Here is a 21,600-nt window from a genome sequence, read left to right as displayed (position 1 = left end):
CCCCGCCTCCCCTGCCCGTCCCGGCATGGCCGGGGCGCGGGGGGTCCCCAGCCCCCGGCCCCTCCCCGCCGTGACAGCCCCGGGACGCGCCCCCGGGAGACGCGGCCGCGGCGCCTCCGCGGGAAACTCCGAAAGTTGCGACGGGAGCCGGAGGGGCGGGCGGGACCGGCGGGGCCGGGCGGGAGCCCTGCCCGGGGCTGCGGGCGCAGCGAGCCCCCTCCCAACCCGCCCGGGGGGGGCCGAGCGCCGGCAACAAGTGGCGGCGGGGCCCGCCGCCCCCTCCGCCCGCTGCCCCGAGCCCCCGGGGCGGAGCGCCGCGAGTCCCCGCGAACCGGGCGCGGGGCCGCCCGATCGGCCGGGGCCGGGGCGCTCCCGCGGCAGCCGCCGCCGCCGCGCTCCGGTGCGCCCGGTGCCGCGCCCCCGCCCGCCCCATTGTCCCCCGCCGCCGCCGCGCACAACAAAGCCGCCCACGAGGATGCGCCGCGGCTCCGGCCCGGGCGGCCGCGGCCCCCCCGGTCCCCCCGGTGCCCCCGGTGCCCGGGCCCCGGCCCCGCGCTCACCTGCGCCGCGGCGGGACGCGCCGTCCAGCGGGGCCGCGCCGCCGCTCGCCGCCGCCCGCGCCCCGGCCGGCCCCCGACAGCCCCGCGCTCCGGTTACATGGCGCTTTAACCCTGCCCGTGCTGGGCAGCCCCTCCTCCTCCTCCCCCGCCGCCGCCCCACGCCCGCCGCGCCGCACGGCGGGGGAGGGGAGGGGAGCGCGGGGTCCGCACCCGCCCGGCCCCCCGCGCCCCCGGGCCTGCGACCCCCGGGGCCCCGCATCCCCCGGGGCCCCGCATCCCCCCACCGCGGCTCCGCACCCCCGCGCCCCTGTATCCCCCCCCAGCCCCGCATTCCCCCAGTGCCCCGCACCCCCGCGGCCCGGCACCCCCCCACCGCTCCGCATCGCCCGGCACTCCGCATCGCCCGGTGCCCCGCATCTCCCCCCGGTGCCCCGCATCCCCTCCCCGGGGCTCAGCATCCCTCTCCCGGGGCTCCTCAGCCCCCCCGATGTCTCGCATCCTCCCGGGGCTCCCCATCCCCCGGTGCCCGCCGGCGCCCCGGTGTGCGTCCCCCCCGCCCCGGTGCCCGGCGTCCCCCCAGGGCTCAGGATCCCCCCGCGGCTCGGCCCTCGGAGCCCCCCCACAGCTCAGCCCCCGCGGCAGCGGAGCCCCCCGGGGGAGAAGGGGCACCCCGGGGCCGGGCAGAGCCCCCGCCCGCCGGGCCACCCCTCTGCCCACCGGCTCCCCATCAGCGCTGTGCCCCGGGCAGCGCGGACAAAGCCGGGCAGGTTCTACAGTCGGTGTTTGCTTGTTTGTTCTTTGCCTTGGCCGTGCAGAGGCGAGACCCTTGCGAGGGCTGCGCTGGGGACGGGGAACCAGTCTGCGCCTCTCCTGCCCAAGACAAAGCATCCGGAGTCCACGTGGGGTATAATCTTCTCTGCTCACTTGCTATTACTTCTAGATGCAGCAGAAAACTATCTAACAGTAAGAAGAAGGAATATGATTATCCTGGTGTGACAGAAATCAGCTTTCAAGGCCAAGAGGAAAAATGAGTGAGTTAGCCAAAGTACCTGAACCCTGCGGAAAGTGCCTGGACCAGCCCGCGGGCCTGTGCAGCAGGTTCCCCCAGACCACCCCCCGGCCCTGCAGAGCACGAGCATGAAAAATGTGGCTGCACGTGCAAAAAAAGCCCCGCAAGTGAACAAGAGAAGGGGCCGAGAAATCTGGTCTGGATAAGCCGTCAACAACACTGGAGATTACAGTTCAAATAAACACACACCGCGTAAAACCAAAGCTAATCTGCAACTCTGTCGAGTAGATTAAAACCAAGCAAATCGATCTGACTCCTGTTTGTTTTCCCAAATTTGGGAAAGCAAAATGCTTTTGCGGGTTGTGCTCACGAGAGTTTCTAGGGCACTGTTAGGGTGGAATTAGCCCTTGCTCCAAGCATCCACGGGCTCCTCTCCCTTTCTACGGAAACCTTCCTGCCTCTGTTGGCCCCGCTGACCTGCCATCAATCTCCCGCCCGGCTGAAACGCCCTCTTTCTCTCCCTTCCCCTCAGTTATCATTTAATTCAGGAGAGCACGTCTGCGCATACTGGTTGTGAAAAAGGCCTGGTACCAAACAAAGCGGCAGATTACGAGCCGAACCCTGACCCTCTTCTCTGTCTCTGCTACACACAACCACAGAGAGATGCCGCAAGTTTATTTCTTAACAATCAAGAGAGTTTGTATGACATCTCACGGGGAACAAAGGTACCTTTAAAGAGGATTTTATATTTAGGCTCCTGCCAGGCATTCCTGGTGCCCCGCACCAGGCTCTCAGCCATCCCTGCTGAAGAAGGGCTTGCCGCTGGCACCTCTGCCAGGCAGGCACCAGAGCGACCCCGCCACCGCTCCCTGTCAGCCCCGAGGCTCTCCAGCACGGACAAGCGGTGGGACACGGCCCTGGGACAAAGCTCCTCCACTCCGTCACTGGAGCGGCTGCGAGAAGCCGGGAAGCGTGGCCCGGCACAGGCTTACATGAGCAGGAGCAGGGGCTGGGGAGAGGTGGGGGGTCCCTCCCCACCCCTGGGCACAGGCTGCACGTCCGCTGCACACCGTGCCACAGCCACGTCCCTCCCCGTGACGGAGTGGCTCTCCCATCGGCAGCACAGCTGGACCGCCCAACACTGCTGCAAAAACTCATTCCAGCAAGAAGAGCCATTTTCACACCTGGCTGGCCTCCCGCGGCCAGCGTTTCAAACCCACGGAGCCGGTGACCGACCAGCTGAGAGAGCCACGCTCTGTCACCGTCACAACAGAGTCAGATGGGACTGGCAGCATCCATTCACATCAGAAGTGAGTCCTCATCCCCACCTTCCACTGCGAATGCTTCCCGGTGACCATGCCAGCCCTTCCACGCGTAACTCAGCACTCCCCACCCTGAATCCTCCTCCTCACCGAAGGCTGCTCATCCGTTGCCTTCCCTGCAGTGTCCCCGGGTCACGGCACCAGGCCCAGCTCCTGTCCACCTTATTCTCCCACATCAAATCTCTCCCTAAAATTCTCCTCCACCACCCTGGCCAGGCAAACCAGCACCGTTCCCTGCCCGGAGCTCTGCTCTGGCTCCGATCACCTGCTGTCTCTTGCTTTGCACCCAAGTGTTTGAGTCTGGACCTGCTCCATGTTTCATAAGCAGCGTGCCTGGAGGTCCTGAACAAATGAAGCAATTGAGCAAATACGTGTCATTACCTACAGCCTTCAGCAGTGCAACCTTGTCATCGCTGGATCTGTGGGTCCCAGATTCGCAGGCCCCAGTAAAGGCTACGTGTTTGTTTAGCCTTCTGGCAGGTAGGGAGAAGCACCAGCACCATTAAATCACCTCGGACAGTTGCGAGCTCCTCTAGCGACCGTGGGGCAGGGAGCAGGAGGAACTTTTCCTTTCGCTGAAGCCAGTGGCAACGCTCCTGCTGAGTTCAGGCTTTGGGGTTTCCTGTGTCGGTGTACGCACGGCACGCACCACGGCAGCTCTTTCCCAGCCCGCGGTAACAACCATTTGCACTGCCTGGCGTTCTTCACGGCAAGACCCCATCGGGGCACGTCCCATGGGACGCGTCCTCTCCTTCCACGCGCAGCTCCGTGGCCTGAGCCCTCGTCCCAGCCCCACGCTGACCGCCCACCTCTCCGCCAGCTCCGCTCCATCGCAGCTCCCAGTGACCAGCCGCTCCTCACCACCGCTCCCGGGAGAAGCTCTCCTGCCCCTGGCATCTCTCCCGAGCCCGGGGGAGAGCCGTGCTACCCAGCAGCGCGGTGGCAGGGCTCTGGCTGCTGAGAGCAAGGTCTGTCCCTGCTGTGCGAAAGCCTCATCCTGCTGCCACATGTGGGAATGCAGCCTCCAGCCTCCCCTACAGCTGGGCTGGCTTTTCCCATCTGGGGGGAATTGCTGTTTACACGGAGATAGGAAGTGTTATCCCTCCTACATGAAGTTTCTAGCCCTTCCTGTGGGCTAGCCAGGACCACATGATACAATCCACTAATAAAAATAAGGTTAAAAATAAGTGTCATCCGTGTAACCAGGACATATAGAAAGCCTGCAGCTACCAGCGTGTAAACTTCAAACGCAAAGGCACACAAAGAAGATCTTCAATGCCTCTCTCACAAAGCTGGCCACAAAATCCTCTTTTTCCTAGAAAACAGGATACGCCTGCTACAGCCTAATCTGAAGTGACGAGGCCTCCCCAAACCGCCCTCCTAAGCACTTATATACTTTTATCGGGAGAAACGCTGCTCCCGGGGGGCGGCTGCCAGCAGGTCCCCTCCACTCCAGGTCCGGAGCCGCTCCTGCCCTCCCGGGTAAGGGATTGCCATCCCTGCTCCCGGGCCCGGGAGCCCCGGCTGAGGCAGGGCTTTGCCTGCGGTCACAAGGCAGTCCCAGAGCCCAGCAGCGGTGCTTCCAGCCCCGCCGCAACCTTCGCACGCCATGCTCGCAATAATTTACTCTTGTAGCCATGTTTGCTTAGGAGCAAACGCGCAGAGTGTGATGGGGGAGAGGAAGGGGCATTAAACTGCCGGAGAAACCGAAATCCTGGTCTCAAAGATCTCATTTGTATCAGCCTCCCCTGGGAACAGAACTAGCCCCTCCGAAGTTTCAGCTGGGCAACCTCCATCACACCAGCCAGCCGGGAGGAGCTGCAGCGTGCCTCAGCCCGGGAAGGGAGATCTGCTCCCGAGTCCACACCACAGCCCAAGGCAGACACTGCAGATGGGCAGAACACACAGAGCGCGGGTGGGCTCAGCACCAGCCGGGGTGAAAGGCGTCTGGGTTTTACCCCCGTCTCCTTCACACGCTCTCAGCTTTTCCAGGCCTTTCTCAGGCCACAAGTGCAGGTAATACCCCCTCGGCTTCAGGAAGGTGCCTCAAGGCTGACCTCGGAGAGACTGTGAAGTGCTTTGAGAGCTTTGGATAGAAAGTGGCACCAGCAAACAGCATGGTGACACCCCGGGATTTGATCTCTTGGGAATATATGATAAGGAGCCTTCCCCAGGTAACACTCTCCAAGTGCCGAGGAAGCTTTTCAAGTTTGACGGGTGAAACGAAGCTGAAAAATGCATCTGAAGCAGGGCACGCTGATCCTCTGGCTCCTTTTGGAGCGCACCGGTTTTAATACCCGAGTTCCCTGTGCGTGCGCGTCCCGGGGCTTTTCGCTGCTGCTTTTACTCCAGTATTTGTGGTGAACGAGCCTGCATATCTGTACCTCCGAACTGCTGTTCGCAGCTTGTCCTCGGCTCTGATGAGCCCATCAGCATGAGAATGGCCTGGCAGGGCCAGCCCCGGGGGCTCTGCCCGGGGCGCTGGGGACCATCCTCCGCCTGGCACCCCTGGAACTGATCCAGACCATCACCCTGCAACCTTCTCTTTTATTTGAGTGAATCCTTTTCAAAAATGAGCGCTGGCAGAACCAAGCCTGCCTGCCAGCGCGGAACCGCCAGTGCCGTACCAGGGTTCGTGGCACTCGCATGCCACGCTGCAGCCAAACCAGCACCCCAGGAGGTGGGACTGCCGAATTCCCTGGTGATCGTTCGGACAGGGGTGTTAGGAACACGTACCTCAACTTCAACTCTTCTTCTTGGATCCTGTCACTCAACTTTCCCTAAGAATTTGGTTTGCTGCCTGGGAAATGGTTTAACGACGTTGGGTTCTCCCTCCTGCCGTACCTCCTGCACGCTCACACAAGCACACGCGCGTGCACCGAGACCATCCTTGACCAGTTCCTAAAGCATCGCCCTAGAAAGACACGGGAAGTGAAGCTCAGTCCCAGGCGGCTCCTGCACGGCTAATCCTGGCGTACAAACCAGACGGAAAATTGCCTCTTGCCTTGTTTCAGTTTTTTAGCCACACAGTACAGGTGAATGAATTTTGGTGGTTATGAAAATGTGCAATAATTAACTGCAATTATTAATTTACACTTAGGAAAATTTACATAAGGCTGTATGCAATATTTTAAAGCCAGAGAGGAATATTGTGTTCACACGTGCTGGCATCCTGTGCTACCCAGTCCATACATCTCCCTGAATGAGTTTTAATTAACTATTTTTTAGACACAAGCATATCCTGTGCTTTTAAACAGGCTGATGAATTGTTCCAAGGTGAAAAATCTGCGCCTTGTTTCAAGGTGTCTGAAATATTTCGGGTCAAATCCTGCAAGCACCCCCACATGCAACTTCTTCACCTCAGCAATCCTCTTCAATCAAGGTACGCGGTTCCACCCTGTGTATACGAAACAGAAAATCTCCCAGCTGGGCCAGGAGGTGGAGGGAGAAGAAAAGGAAGCGTGAATGTTATTTCCAGCCAGACCACCAGTAAATATCTCTTAACTCCTCATCATTAGTGCTACTTTGCTGCTTAAGTCCTTGTTTATAAACCACTACTGGGATATCTTCACAATGAAAGGCACTATAAAATTTCCTACGCTCTCATTTGCCATTGAAAGTGTCAGTAATAAAACAGAAGCCTTGTGGGCTGCCGCAGTTTTACCTTCCACAGAGGCTTTTATACGCTGTCCACACGCCCGGGCAGCCAGCAAACACCTGCCCAGATAAAACTGATCAGACCCATTCACACCGATAGTGAAGTAACTGCTGGAGAGCTTATTTTCCTGCTCTTGAAAAGCTGCAAAATAGCAGCTTAAGGCAAGGGAGTCCTGAAGCATGCGATCAGATCAGCTCCGTTGTCCCCAGCAGGAATACATCCAGATTTCTCGATCAAGGCCTTCCGCCCGAGCACAAACAGAAACAAGACCGCCTAACAGCGGGCGAGAAGGCGATCTTAAACTCACCTGCCTTCCCGCACGTCTCTGAATCAAGGAGACCTCCTGCTTGTGGGTTATGGCGAGAAGCGGGTTAAAATCTCCCTGTGAAACCCTGACCCCTTTGACATCTAGACGCTTTCTGTGTGGGCTCACCTTCCTTACCCGAACCCTGGCCATCCCACGGAGCCCAGCCGCGGGAGGTGACCCGCTCGGTCCCCGGGGAGCTGCTCTGCCCCAGGCCACCCGTCACCGTGAGCCTGTGCCAGGCTCAGCAGCGGGCAGTGCTGGGGTGGCATCACGAGGGGGAAGATCACACCCGAGTTTTGGGTCCTAAGTGGAATTTTCAGGGGAAAAAAAACCCCATTCACCCTATAAACTCTATCTTTTAAACAATTTATTTTAGGGTTTTGTACAGAAAACCAACTCACACTGTTCAGCCGTCAGCCAGACCTCCACGGCCCGGGTGAAGTTTAAGCCTCCGCACACCCTGGGCACCCTCGGCTCTCTCCCTGCCCACCTGTAGTCCAGGCTCCACGCGTACCGGCGATCGCACGTCTTACTTCCCATAGAAGTGACCAAGTGCATAAAATTAAACGCGTGGCTAAACATCTCTAGGATGGAGATCTGGGTGCAATGAAGAGTGAACATTTATTGGCACAAACACACAGACATATACGGGTACTGCAGCTCTGATTTTGGGGTTCTACCGACCAGCTTTGGGTAGGAAAGCAAGAGGTCGTCCCGAACCTTCCCATCAAACGTAACCCTTCCGTACGACCGAGCAATGGCGCGCGAAGGTGTGCTGGGAGGTGAACCCAGCCACGCTCCCCTGCCCGCGTAGGTGCAGCTTGCGGACTGCGCGGCCTCGGGGCCCGCGGCACAGCACCGCTGCCAGCCCTGGGGTGGGCAACCAGGCAGGCCACCCGCCCGGTGCCAACCGGCGGCTCCCCCGGCGCCGTGGCGGGCGCTCGGGCTGCGGGGGCGAAGGGGCCACCTCGGGGCGCGCCACGGGCCGGGCCGGGCCCAGCAGGGGATGGAGGGCGGGGGCCCCCCCCGGGCGCCCTCAGCCGCCCCCCTCGGCCGGCGCGGGGCCGGGGCAGCGGGGCGGCGGCGGCGGTGCGGAAAGTGCGGCCGCCAATGCTCAGGCTGGGGCGGACGCCGGCGCCGGCGCCGGGGCCGGGCGGGGCGGGCGGAGCCGCGGCGGCCGCCATGGGGCTGCTCAACTTCACCCGCGACCCGGTGCCGGAGGCGGTGAGCGGCGACATGCACAACCTCAACCAGCTCAGCGCCCAGGTGGGGCCGGGCCGGGCCGGGCCGGGGGAGGGCGGGGAGCGGCCGCGGGAGCAGCCCCGGCCCCGGATCCCGCGGGGCCGACGGCTCCAGGGCAGCCGCAGCCGGCCGGGGCGAGCCGCCGCCCGGGGTGCCGGGCCCAGCTGGCCCCGCAGCTCCGGAGCAGCCCCGGTGCCGGGCCTGGTCGGGCCCAGCAGGCCCCGCACCCCCAGAGCAGCCCCGGTGCTGGGCCCCACGGGGCTTCCAGGCCCCGCACCCCCAGAGCAGCCCCGGTACCAGGCCGGGTCGGGCCTCCAGGCCCCAGGGTCCCTGCCGGCTCTCAGCCCGCTCCAGAAGGGAGCCGCGTTTCCTGGTGTCCGAGGCAGGGCTGCAGAGCGTGGCCCCCTGCTCGGCGGCACAGCCCCGCTCCTGGCCGGGCGAGCCCCACGCGCCGCGGGAGCTTGTTTTCAGGCTGCAAGGCGTTCCTGACGAAGGGCTCACGTCGTGCCCTGCGTGGGCAGTCGCGTCCTGTCGAGCACTGGTTTTTCTCGGCGGGACTGCATAGCATTCGGGTTGTGATTGCCACCCCACCGCCCTCCTGTCCCGGCCGGCGGTACACATCTGCCTCCGGGTCGCTGACACAGCGGGTGTGCAGCCGTGTCTCAGAAGCTGGTTCAGCTTGGGCTGAAGTTGGTGGAAGAGCTGTGGCTTTTTTAGCTCAGCTTGCCAGAACCGTGGGTAACAGCCCGGTGCCATCTCTGTTAGACGGCTGACAAGGAGGGTAGGACAGGACGAGCCACGTGCAGCAGCGGAGCAGCCAGACGTACCCAGAAGGTCACGGCCAGCACTGGTGCTGGCAGAGGAGGGAGGGTAGCGGTGCTCTGCCCTGCAGACAGGCTCTCCAGCCCTGCCGGCTGCACCCTCAGAAAACTGAAGGCAGTGACTAGACCTTTAACCAGTTCTTTTCCTTTCCCAAGTTAGTCTGGTTACCCCATGGGGTTTCTGAAACATGAGACTAGTTGTTCGCATCTTTTCCCACTCACAGTTTTTGGATTACACAGGATAGAACAGCAGCTTCCGATTAGCCAAGAGTCACAAAAGCCCTGTGCAGTGCCAGCTACCAGCTGCTCAAACCCTTTGAGATGCTCTGAAAAGCATCCATGAGAAAATCTCATCCATAGGCATCTTGTAAGGCCGAGGACGGGGGTACCTTACCAGGAAGGGAGGTCAAACTCTGGGACCAACGTACTGGGGGCAGGCGGAGCTGTGTCAAGGTGGTATATCACCACCGAGTCGTGGTGGTGATGGGGGTGGCGAGGTGCTGAGAAACGACACGTGCTGATGCCTGACTCTGTAACACTGTCCTGTTTCTTCACAGCAATTCTCAGCGCTGACTGAAGTGCTCTTCCGCTTTCTGACAGAGCCCAAGGAGGTGAGGCATGTGCAGAACACTGAGAAGTGTGTGAATGCAGCTCTGGTGAGAAACGTGCAGAGATAAGATTGTATCGCTGCTCTTTCTCTTGAGCAGGTAGAAAGGTTTCTGACTCAGCTCTCAGACTTTGCCACCATGAATAAAATCAGCTTGGGCCCCCTGAAAAACATTGTCAAAAGTATTCTTCTGGTACCTAATGGTAAGTGATACATTTGCATATGCTACCCTGAGGCCAAACTATCGCATCCATTCCTGCATGCTGCTGAAGTGTGTCTTCAGAACTGCCGTGCACTTGGTTGCACAGCAAGTGCTAATGGTAGCTAGTGAATGGCTTAGCGTTTAAGAATCAAAAATTCTTCCGTTGAAATATCCCTGTTTAGTGACTTGGGCTTTGTATTCTTTACACCCTGCCTGCACAGACATTTCACAGGCTTAACTAAACTCACTTAAATATCTATGCATTAAGTGCAAGCCCAACACTGTGACAGTGCGTGGCTTAACTCGTACCTGTAAATCCATTTTGCCAGACCAGCGCAGCCTTATGTCGGCACTAAGTCTTTGGAGGGACTTCCATCCAAGTGACCCCCTACTGTAATTCCTACAAGGACAAGTGCTGTTTGGGACAGATAAGACGGCGTACACATCCCTCTAGAGTGGGCTGAAACCGGCATAGCTCTAGGCCATGTAAAGGAGACATCTGTCCTTGCAGTCTTGTTTTAGAAAAACACTCATGTGTCCAGGAGTTTCTCATCCATAAGTAGTGGGGAAGAGGGCAGGGGGATTCCCCTTGAATACCCCAGACTCCAGCACTTTAGGAGATCACTCTGATGTTGTGGCTGCCGTTTGACATAATGCATCAAACACCTCCACTGCATGTTCATTCCATTGATTCTTCTTGTTATTAATAGTCCCTTGCTACTATCCTTCAGTCCTGGGTTCCCCGGAGCTTTCTTCACAGCAGCGAAGCCATGCACAACTGTTTCCTGCATTTGGTCTAAATTTTCGTTCCACTACTTCAAGCCATTTCTTCTGTCCAGGAGTAGCAATGAATAATTTCCTTTCCTATGACTGTCTTGGGGGTATTTAACGTGGAATTGGCATTTGCTCCCTTCCTGATTCTGGCCTAGGTGCACTCAGTCTCGTCGTCCCTGTTTGTGTGCTCTGGCTCCAATCCCAGTGTAACTTTTCCTTAGCTCTGGGATGCCACAGACAGTATCGGAACAGATTACAGCAGATAACTTTGCCTATGTGCTGCACAGACGGAAAGCCACGTGGGACTGGCAGTCGCTTTGAATTTATGAGATTCCTGCTCTTGGCTTCAGAGAACAGAATCCTTGTAAACTTCCATGTGCTGCCTGTGCCCCAGAACAAAGGAGGCAGGCGCAGCAGGGGAAAGTGTTATATGCACACGTTCACACCCATAATCCAAAACACAGCAGGTAGGTCAAATTAGTAGCCTGCCAGCCTTAACAGTTCTCCTTTAACAAGCAAAGCTTCTATAGGAGAGAAAGCAGCAACTTCAAAACACAACCGCTGCTGCCGTTTCCATGGGTACCTGCCATGAAATCTCCCTCTCTCGCCCGCGCTCCCGTCGCCCGGACTTTTAAAGCGCTGGGCATCTGCAGAGACACCGGCAGGCACAACCGGGTTGCCTATCTTGAGGAGCTGTGGTTTGTTTCAAAACACAGTCCAAGAACAGAGGCTTTCTATCGCAGGGTCTCCGTCTCTGCGTTTGACTCAGTAAAGATTGGTTTGACTCAGTAAAAAGTGATTTTGCTTCTTTGCATTGTTTATTCAGGTGCCCTGAAGAGGAATTTGTCTTCCGAACAAGTCAGAGCAGATTTTATTGCTCTAGGTAGGTCACCTGACTTTCACTAAATAAAAGATAATTAATATTTATCACATATAGTAATCTCATATGGTTTCCCCCACAGGCCTCAGTGAAGAGAAAGCCAGTTATTTTGCAGAACAGGTATTAATATATTTTTGCTTGTTTCTAAGCTAACAAAATGACAGTCCTTGAGTGGGAACTGGTAAAACCCCGCTGTGATACTGAGATGTGTCAGCGCTTTGGGTATTTTCTTCAAAACCAGCTCAGAATTTTGAGCTGAAGATCCTCGGATAACTGATAAGGAACACTTTGCCTAATGATACTTCTGTTTTGCCGTGGCCTCCACCTCATCGCTTTAGTGATTCCTGCACTTCTGTGTGGCTTTCATTTGATTGTTTTTCTGCTTTGCATGCTTGGAGCCCCGGGGTCATGCAGTTACATGAACACATGACTTTTTGCGCAGATATTGTTACACTGAACCAGCGTTAAAGCAAAAACAGTGCGTTTCATTTACAGAAGTGACAAGGCAGATGGAAATCCTAGCAGGACTCAAACATCTTTGAAAGCCCTCCCCGCCCACATTAGTTTGCCCCTTTACATACCTCCACTTTGGGCTTCTGCCATCGGTCCGCCTAGTTTCCAATTTATGTTGAAATTACAGGTAACATAAATAGAGGCCTCTCTGAACTGATTGCTTGTGTGTCTTTTGCTCTTGCAGTGGAAGGTGAATTCCCCCACCCTAACACGCCTGGCTGTTGGGCAGACGCTGATGATTAACCAGCTGATAGATATGGAGTGGAAGTTTGGAGGTAATGGAGCTAAAGCATAAACTGAAGGGGCTGGGAAACCCAACAGCAGCTCCCAGCTAAATAACTTTTTATTTCACAGTTTAGCTAACAGGTTATCTCCCTTCTCTTCTTTCTGATTCACAGTGACTGCTGGGAGCAGCGAACTGGAAAAAGTGGGAAGTATCTTCTTACAGGTAAATCTCCTACATCAGAGAGTTCGGGTTGTAGTGCAGTGAAGGAGCAAGCTGCGACCAGGCATGTGGGAAGTACTGGCTGTGAGAGGAGCTAGAGGAAAGCTAGATCTCATAGGAGCAGGCTCTGCAACACTGCATCTGCTTCAGTCTTCTGAGTGCAACTGCCAGCAGATAGCAGGCACACTGCGATTTGTTTCTCTTCTGAAGACATCACGTATCACAGGAGTGTGGCCCACTCTGAAAAGCTGTTCAAAAAGCTCACTCTAGCAAAGGTCACGCTGTCTTGGGAGGGAGGGGAAATGTGATCATTTATAAGGACTTCCAGAGATCCTCCCAATGCCCGAGGAATCTGTTCCTACAGTGACACTTCCCAAAAAGCCTGTCAAAGATGTGCGTGCTTTGCAGCAGTCTGCCCGTCTGAAACTCCCAGCAGACTCCTGTGCGTCTGTCTTTTCACGGTGCTCAGAATACAAGTCTCTCTGAATTAAAATACCTCTGCTTTTTCTTCCCCCAAGCTGAAGCTGGTGATTAAAAAAGGGAGCCAAATGGAAAACGTGTATATAGGTGAGTTAACAGTTCTGTAAAAGCAGCAAGCACTTGAGTATGTGAAAGCGGAGCAGCAGCTCAGAGCTCCGGGGTGTTGCGGGAGGTGGGGAAGCTTTGGGTGCGGACGCAGCGGGGGTCAGCGCGAGAGCGTCGCTGGTGGATGCTGCACGGCTCCCGCCCTCGCCTCTCCCCACCGCGGTCACTCTGGGAGCACTGAGGAACACCGACCGTTGGGCAGTCTTCACGCCTTTGCGTAAGTAAATACAGATATGCCATGGAGCTGTGCAAAGCGCTCAGAGCAGCATGGCAGATGAAGAAAATAAACAATTCCCAAGCGTCAGTTGCTGTTAGGAGAATCCTAGCCCGGAACCCCGTGCAGCCCAGCTAGCGTAAAGGAACGGCTGCTGAGAGCCAAAGTGTCTAATTCTGGTGAACACAAGTGGCTCTGCGGTAGCACCAGGATGGCTTTTCCAATGTTGGAAGTGTAACCTGAAATCTAAGACTTGATGCCTCTTTTTTTTTTTTCTGCAGAGTTAACTTTGCCCCAGTTCTACAGTTTTCTGCATGAAATGGAACGGGTCAAAACCAGCCTGGAAAGCTTCAGCTGAAAGTGCATGGGCCTGACCCGACATCTGTCCAGGATGTTTAATTTCTCCTTGTGGGCCTGCAGATCTGCTCTTTCCCAGCCGACTAACAGCCTTACAGGAGAAGCCAAGGCTGTGCAACAAGCAGTGGTGTCTCGGCCCAGAAGGACCCACCAATCCTTCAGAACCTGAACCTTCAGCAAGTGTTTCGAAGCAGCTGCAAGTCCACTCATCTCTTTTTTTTATACTATTATGAGAAATTGTGGTCAGAAATATGCAGATACTTGTATTAAAATAGCAAAGAAATAAACCTATTCCCATCCTGCTCCGTTTGTATCAGAATTGGATTTTTTGAGAAAAAGAGGAACCGAAGCAAAGAATCATTTTCAAACTTGGAAGAATTAAGCAGAGAGGACAAGGGAAGTGAGGAGAGCACCTAACCTGGTGAATCACTTAATGCTCACTTCCAGGCCTCTCACTGCTCTTGTATTGAGAAATGGACTGATTACATCCTTCCCAATCATGCCTCGTTATTGAAAAGCATCTCCGTGGTAGATGATTTTAAATCTTAAACAACCAAACATCTGCCTCCATGCACAGGGGGAAAAACATCTCAGGGGGTGACTAGATAAATCCAGTTTGTGTGTGCTGGGCTCTAGCGAGCAGCTCTTCAGTCGGCAGTTTGTGTGACACTGCACAGGTAGGTCCAGCCCGTTTCCTTCGGGACGTACATCCAAACCCCACGAAGCACCGTTAGCTCGACTCCAGCTGTCTAACGGCGAGGGTGAGCTCTTCATCGGGAAGCAGAGGGGTGTCCCTGACCTGACACGGGGGCAGTGGAAGATGTTACGTTCACCGAGGTTCCTCCGGTGCCGGACCATTTAATTGTCCAGTGCCTCTTGGCAGCCCGAGCTCGCTGTAACCTCCCACAGCGCAGAGCTGAACGAAGCTCCTCGTACAGCGCGCTTCGTCCGCTCCCGGGATTTCCCCAGGCACCTCCGTGTCCCTGCCGAACTCGGCGGTTACAGCAGAGGGGACGAACTGCAGCACCGGGATAAACACCAGTAAGATCCTCTCCGTTTCCAGCCTCCACCCGCAGTCATTCACTGTCCCGTGGCGTCCTGCAAGCCTGCTGCGGGACAAGCAGCACTGCGGCTCCCTGCGCGTGCGTCTGCGCCCCGTTAAAGCCGTGCACAGAAAGAGAGTTTCTGTGAGAAAGGAGTCGCAAAGCTCCCTGCAACTCACAGCTTTGCCCGCAGGTTTTCAGCTTGCAGAAAACCCAGCGATTTTCTGCACTGCATTTCACGCGGTCCTGCATGAGCAACTAGAACCGATAACGAGTATAGGCTAAACCGTGCGTTTGGGAAACAGCTCGGGGAATCCTGTTGGCAAACCTGGGGACGGTATTTGCATATTTATTTTCCCGTGTATCAGGCCATTCACAAGCATTTCAAGCTTTATCATGATTACGATAAAAAATAATAAAAAAAAAATCCTCTGAAATAATGCCCTGCAAAATATTCCATCTTCTTTTAGGTGGCAGGAAAAGCTATTTCAGGGAGGAAGAAAATATCCGAAGGGCAGCTTTCTCAAGACAAAAGGAATTTTTTTGCTTTACGTTGTCTGCTGCCTGTTCCTATTATTTCTCCTCGCCCTCCCGGTGCCAGGGCGGCACCACTCAGCCCTATCCAGTTACGGCAGGAGGTGGACCACGGCGATGCCGGAGAAGATGCCAGGCTCAGTTGTGGGTCAGGAATCCGCCGCCCCCCGGCACTCCTCCTCCTGCCCGGTTGGGATTAAGCCGCTCGGGGCTGACGCACGCCGCAGCCCGCTGACCCCAAGCGCACGGGTCACCTCTATGCTGCTCCATAATCCCCACGGGCATCGCTGATCGGCGGCATTAGAGAGCGCTGCCGCCATGCCGCTGGGACGCGGTGTGACCTTCATGCTGCCACCAGCGGTCCCCGGTACCCCGGGAGCACCCTTACATCCCGCAACCTTGGCTGAGCACGAGCCGAGCTGGCAGCCCCGGCGGGGAAGGGGCACGGGGAGGGACCCGGCTCCGGCAGCACCGCCACGGAGAGACACCAACCACGGGGGAACCGGGTTGCCTTCCCCATCGTGCTGACCAGGGGCAAGCGCGGTGCTGGGAAACGCAGCGTGACAGCCGTGCCTTTCCTGCGCAGCGTGGCCCCGGCTTTGCCGCGTTGCCACCAGCGCGCAGGGTGACAGTGAATGCCCAGACCCCCGCGCTGGGGCTCGGCAGGCGGCGAGCGCAGCCACGGGGAGGGTTGGGTGGGGACGGAGGCACAGCCGGGAGGGAAGGGGCTGCGGCGGTGCCCGTTTTGCCCGGGTTTCCGGGCGGCCCCCGCGGTGCTCGCTGCGCTGCCTCTTCCGGCTGCCCGTCAAGCCCAGCCAGCCGAGAGCTAATCTCCGCGGGACAGCGGGTGCAGGGGAAACAGGGGCCTCTTACAGCTTGGGGTGAAGCTAACTGTACTCCTACAGTGGTTTGCCTCCCCGAGGGCTTTCTTGGCCCATTTCCTCTGGGCGCACCGTGCCGCAGCCCCCCCGTTCCTGCCCAGGCCCCCGCTGCGGGGGTGGGAGTGGGGGGACGACACGTGGGCCCTCCCGGCTGCAGCCTGGCCCCGAGCGTGGGGGCTGCAGGCGGGCAGGGGCGGCTCCGCTGTGCTGAAGCCGCAGCACAGTCCCCCCCTCGCACGCTTAGACGCTCGTGCAGCCCCGCTCGCCACAGCGGGGACCCTCTACCACCTCGGGGACCACCTTATTGCACCCCAGCTGCCGGGCGGTCTCTCCTGAACCTGGGGGAGATAGCAGAGCGGTCCCAGCAGCCAGGCTGCAAGGGGTCCCGTGCTCCCAGGCATCCCACACGCTCATCCCTGCCAGCCTCCTGCGACACCACCCAGAGCAGCCAGGAGCTGGGGGCTGCGCTCGTGGGGTCTGTCGCTTCCCGGCACCAATTCAATGCAGTTGTGATTCTCAACTGTGCCAGATGCTAACGACCGAGGGAGCCAGGATGTTTTCAGATGCGGCATCTTCTCCCCACTGGAAATGCCGATGCCGCCGTTCCCTTCACGTGTGAAGGAGCCCTCCGAGCCCCGAGAACAAAAGCCTCCGTGCCGCCCGCCGCCCTCCCCCTGCTCGGAGGTGGCGGAGCAGACACAGGCTCCGCTTCCGCTCCCGCCTCGAGCCCGCAGGCCGGTGGGGAAGGAAGGAACCAGGGCTTGCTGCCTGCTCTGCCCGACCTCGAGCAGGTCGCATGGGAACCGGCAGAGCTCCCGCGGGAACCCCCTGCTTTCACAGACCTCGCCAGGAGCCGCTCCACGCCAAGGGCTTTGAAAGCTCGGTGTCTATCCCTGGCCCAACTTTCCTGTTTGCAAAACAGGGCAACAAATCTTGGGGTTGGCCAACAGCTGGGGATGAGCCGTGGCAGGGGAGACGAGCTGGGGAGAAGAACCAGCAGGTAGCGGCCCTAAGAGCAGCCCGGAGGTCAGCCTCATGCCAGGCAAAGCCCGCAGCTTGCGGTGAGGGCGCAGCGTTGAGCCTGGCCCAGCTGAACACCAGCCCTGGGGGAAAGGAAAAGGCGTTGCCTCCATGATGGTGTTAATCCCGCGCAGAGCAGCGTGGCTGATGAAGCCAGTCCTGCCCCTCCTCACCCCACGCCGACAGGGACCTGCTGGGGGTGCCTGGGGCTACCTGGGGCTGCCACGGCCCATGCTCTGGGGAGAGGCCCTCGGCGTCTGCCTCCCTTACTGGGAGCAGACGGGCGAGCGCTGCGCTCGGCGCAGCACCATGCCGTTGCTGAGGACACATTCCCCAGGAACAAGCCCTCAGCCTGCCTTGGGACCAGCTTCTCCTGCACCCGCCCTGCTCGGTACAGGCAGGGAGGCATCCCACCCTGCCTGTGAAACTGGGCTGCTGCCTCCCATTCTTGCAGGAGGGGGGGGGGAAACTGGTGGTGTCCAAGGCAGTGGAAATATTCCTAGCATGTCCTCTTCTCCTAAGCCTTGCCATCTCTCTAGGCACTTCTTTGTCCAGGCACACTAGGAACAATTGGGGTTGCTCAGCCAGACCGCAGGCTGTCGATCAGCGGAGCGAATGAATGCTCAGGCATAAGGAACCCATCTTCTTACGCAGCACGGGGAGGTGGCCACCAGAAACAGGGCCCGTGGCACAACGGCACAGGCAGCAAACAATTCCTGGGCACCGGCGCCAGTACCAGCCCCGAGAAGGACGGCGGGAGCTCACCAGCCCATCTGAGAAACAGCAGACCGGGAGGGGATCACCGGGCTTGCCCAGACCCCACCGTGGGGCTTGGGGCTGCACAGTTGGCACAACATGGATGTCCTGACGGCCACTGCTGAGGTCCCTGTGCGCACGCACGTCGCTAGCCCTGACCCCAGCCCTGAGTCCCTGCTCTGCAGGCGGCCAAGGAAGAGCCGAGTCTCAGGGGCCATTCTGGAGCCCAGCCCAGAGAGGAGCCCCCCGAGCTGTGGGGTTGGGGTCGGGGCTGTGCTGGCCCCTCATGGCACTCAGCACCCTCGGGGCAGCCCTATCCGGGACCGATTGCCATTGCTTCCCTTGCAGGCACAGCTTTGCTACCAGCACCCCGACCCACCGTGACAAACCCACCCCGTCCCCAACAGCCCAGTCCAGCTGCTCCCCTCGGTGACACCCCGAGCGGCCGCAGGCTCGTGCGTGGCAGGGGAGCACCCCACCAGCCGCCCACCGAGGCGGCTCAGCTGCCATTTCCCCGCGCTCCCCCGCAGCGCACAGCTCCATTTTATAGGGCTGCTCTGTCCCAGGGGCATCGCTGCCACAGCGCAGCCGATAACGAGGTTATCCCCGACCACGCCACCGAGTTCGCCATGGAAAGAGAGGGAAAGCAGGGTTAACCCTTGTGCTGCTGACACATCTCACAGCGCTGAGGAACATCCTCCTTTGAAACCACCCTCTGACCGAGTCCCTGCGGTGATCGGCTGCTGCCGAACACCAGGCGAGGAGCCCCCGCGCCAGAGCATCCCCCACGCCCGCAAGAGCAGCGCCGAGCCCCGAGGCAGCCCCAGCCCTTGTGCACGCTGCTCTCGGGCCGGGTTGCGGGGCAGCAGCCCGAGGAAGGCCTGCGCCCGTCCCCCTCGGCAGCCGAGCCCAAATCCTTCCCTCAGCTTTGCTCCAGGCCAGCGAGTGGGACGGTGAATAACGCGTGGGACGGTGAATAACGCGTGGGACGGTGAATAACGCGTGGGACGCTGCCAGCCCCTGCGCAGGAGGCGTTGCTTGACCGGGGCCGCCGGCAGCGCTGCTGCCCACGGGCACCCGGCACCGCTCCCGTTCCTGCCTGAAAATCTGGGGGCTGCAAGCAAGGTCAAGGTCGCCCTTCCCTTGCCGGGCCCCTGCTTCGCACCGCCGCCGGGCTGGCCGGACCCAGGGCTGGGGGGCCCTGCGCATTCCCCCCGCAGCTCCTGGCAGGGGCGGCTGCGGGGCCCCCGTGGGACGAGGGGCGGGTGGGCGAGCACGGGCAGCTCCCCGGGGAGCACCGGCGGGGCATCGCCACTTTCCCGGCTCAGCGGCCCCGCGGGGCAGCGTTTGGGGTGGCGGTCCCCAGGTAGCCCCCTTTCCCCCCCCCAGTTTCCTCCATGCATCCCAGCGCTGCTGAGCCCGTGCAAACTCACGGCACCGCGCGCAGCCGGGCGGGGCTCCCCGCGCCCCCCCCCGCCGCAGTGCGCAGCGCGGAACGGCAGGGGGCGCCAGAGCACCGCGCAGCGCCGCGGCTCCGCGCCCCCGCCCCACCCCCCCCGCGATCCCGCCCTGCGCCCTCCGGGCATCGCCCCCTGCGCCCCGCCCGCCCCCCCGGGATCCCTCCCTCCCCCAGCCCCCTCCTCCCCCTCCATAGGCCACCCCTCTTCCCTCCGAGCATCCCTCCCCCCCCCTCCCCTGCCCCATCCCTCCCCTAATCCGCCACCCCGTCCCCACCGACCGGCCCTCCCTCCCCTGCCCCAGCCCTCCCCCCGCTCCCGCAGGCAGGACCCACCCCCTCCCGCCCCCCGCGGCACCATCTCCCCCGCAGCCCCCAGAACCGCTTTCCCAGCCGGGAGCCCCGGCCCCCCTCTCCCCCACCCCCCCCCCGAGCCGGGTGTCACCCCCGGGCACCGCCCGGCTGCACCGGGCCCCCCCAGCGCTGCCCCTGCAGCCCCCGCCGCCCCGAGCGGAGCCCCCTGCGCCGGCCGGGCCCGCGGGCTGGGGGCAGGAGCCGTGTCACGGCAGCGCACCCCCTCCTCGCCTTCCAGATTTATTCAAACCGCCATAAAACTGAAAACCGACTGTCCCCGTTCCCCGCCATCACCCGGGGACGGCGCCCAAGCAGGCCCTGTCCCAGCCCACGCACCCCTCAATGTGCCGGGCCGGGGCAGCGCATCGGTCAGGTTGGCTTTGCTAAGAGCAGATTAATAAAAATAATAGGGAGAAACGCTGCCTCGCTGGGGGCCACCTCCCGGCATCTGCTTACCCAGCCAGGCTGGTATTTTTAGCTTCCACTACTGATGAACTGGCTATATATACATATACACATATAGAAGTTACCAACCCACCATCTATGGGGCCATGTGCCCGGGCCCCCAGCTGCGAGCAGCCTCTGCAGGGCCAGGCCCCGAGGAAGGCAGGAGCGCGGGACAAGGGGGTGGCTGGGGGCCCGCGGGATGCCGGACCCTTCGCAGCCACCGCCGGTGCAGAGCGGGGGACCCCCGGGGTCAGGCAGAGCCCCAGGGGCTGGCCCGGCCGAGGTCCCGCTGTCGCAGGGACACAAGGCCCACGGGGCTGGAGCCCACGGGGCACGGCCGGAGCCCCTCCACAGAGCGGCTTTAGCAGAGCACGGACGGAGCCGGTTAGAGAGAGGGGGAGCACACGCCTTTTCACCAGCTTTTCTACTTGATCCGTCTCACATACAAGTGAATTCTAAGCACACAATGCAGTTATTGAATAAAATTATGCTTTTTTTAGTACTTGCATGCATGTCATCTTTAAGGCTCTGCCTAGAAACCAACCTTACAGCCAGGAGCAGAGAGATCGGAGGGAAAAGCCAGGCCAACCCCAGACCCCACACCGGACCGGGAGGGTTGCGAGACACACGGATGCGAGCACAGCACCACCAAGAGCAGCTCGCAGGTGGCACGTCCATCCCTCGCAGGTGGCATGTCCACCGCTCCTTCCACCCCGGGGAAAGAGAAAGAAGCGCTCCTGGCTGGGGCAGGGACACGGCAGGGAGGGCAGATGCCGCAGCCGGCCCAGGCACTGCCTCTCCTCTCCCTGTCACCATCTCCATCCCCCACACCGTCAGCTCTGTCCCCCTCCCGCAGGGCTCTGCCTGCACCCGCGAGGACGAGTCCTGCCTTCCCCTCCGCCATCTCGCTCACCCTCCAGGCAGCAGAGCCGAGGCACCGGCAGCTCCATCTGCACAATGCAGCGAGCACCGGGCCAAGGGGCAGGAGCCAGCAATCACGCTTTCTTGGAGCACATCATGCTCCCGCCTCGCCAAGGGTGTTAGAAATGGGTGGCTGTAATAACAGCGCTGTGAATAACTGCAGCTCACTCACCATGGCCTCCCAGCCCCCTGTGTCCGCCCGCTCTGCCTCCAGCTCCAGCCTCACCCCCTCCCAAGGCCATTCCCTACCACAACACACCCCCGTTTCCACCCTGCCTTATAGCCTCCTGCCCGCAGCCCTGTCCCAGCCCAGGTGCCCGCAGTCCCCAATCCCTCCCACCCACGGCCTCACCCATTAACGCTTCTCCCTCTTGCAGCTGGTTTGGCTTTTATCAATCACCCCCCTCCTGGCAGGACTCCCACCAGCCGGGACAAAAAAAAAAACCCAAATGGGGGATCTGCTGCCCCGTGATAGACAGCGTTGCCTAAACATGGCGCAACACAAAGGGCTTGCGGAGCTGTTATTGCTGCTGATCCCTGCGCCGCTACCCCAGAGCTGCCTGGAGCGGAGTCTGCCCTTGTCGCTGGCATTCTGCAAACCACCCTCCTGAGGGCCCCTCGGAAGGGCCAGGGCGCAGCTCCCCGCTGCCGGCCGTGACAGACCGGCCGGAGGGCAGCAGGTACTCCTCTGT

At 59.9% G+C, this 21,600-nt stretch overlaps 1 protein-coding gene across 4 annotated transcripts; it reads left to right on the top strand.

The window, feature by feature from the left end:
• The first annotated feature begins 7,900 nt into the window (after window positions 1–7,900).
• On the top strand, window positions 7,901–13,798 carry COMMD7 (COMM domain containing 7). 4 transcript variants are annotated; one of them, XM_075517263.1, is made up of 9 exons: window positions 7,901–8,080; window positions 9,477–9,530; window positions 9,624–9,729; window positions 11,329–11,385; window positions 11,465–11,502; window positions 12,080–12,170; window positions 12,294–12,343; window positions 12,859–12,907; window positions 13,421–13,798. In XM_075517263.1, exons 1-9 carry the CDS (start codon window positions 7,967–7,969, stop codon window positions 13,495–13,497), a joined length of 636 nt encoding a protein of 211 aa, XP_075373378.1. In that variant the 5' UTR covers window positions 7,901–7,966; the 3' UTR covers window positions 13,498–13,798. The 4 variants fall into 4 exon arrangements, with proteins under 4 accessions (XP_075373378.1, XP_075373376.1, XP_075373380.1 ...); XM_075517261.1 differs by having other exon boundaries at window positions 7,903–8,122; XM_075517265.1 differs by having other exon boundaries at window positions 7,906–8,080; window positions 9,627–9,729.
• The last annotated feature ends 7,802 nt before the right edge of the window (window positions 13,799–21,600 follow it).

This window comes from Mycteria americana, chromosome 14, assembly GCF_035582795.1.
Source record: "Mycteria americana isolate JAX WOST 10 ecotype Jacksonville Zoo and Gardens chromosome 14, USCA_MyAme_1.0, whole genome shotgun sequence".
NCBI lineage: Eukaryota > Metazoa > Chordata > Aves > Ciconiiformes > Ciconiidae > Mycteria > Mycteria americana.
This window is presented reverse-complemented; position numbering and strand designations above follow the sequence as displayed.

Coding starts and splice junctions, on each gene's coding strand:
- COMMD7 (XM_075517261.1), top strand. CDS start 7,967: ATGCTCAGGCTGGGGCGGACGCCGGCGCCGGCGCCGGGGCCGGGCGGG. Junction 8,123..9,476: donor TCAACCAGCTCAGCGCCCAG/GTGGGGCCGGGC, acceptor GTTTCTTCACAG/CAATTCTCAGCGCTGACTGA. Junction 12,171..12,293: donor TATGGAGTGGAAGTTTGGAG/GTAATGGAGCTA, acceptor TCTGATTCACAG/TGACTGCTGGGAGCAGCGAA.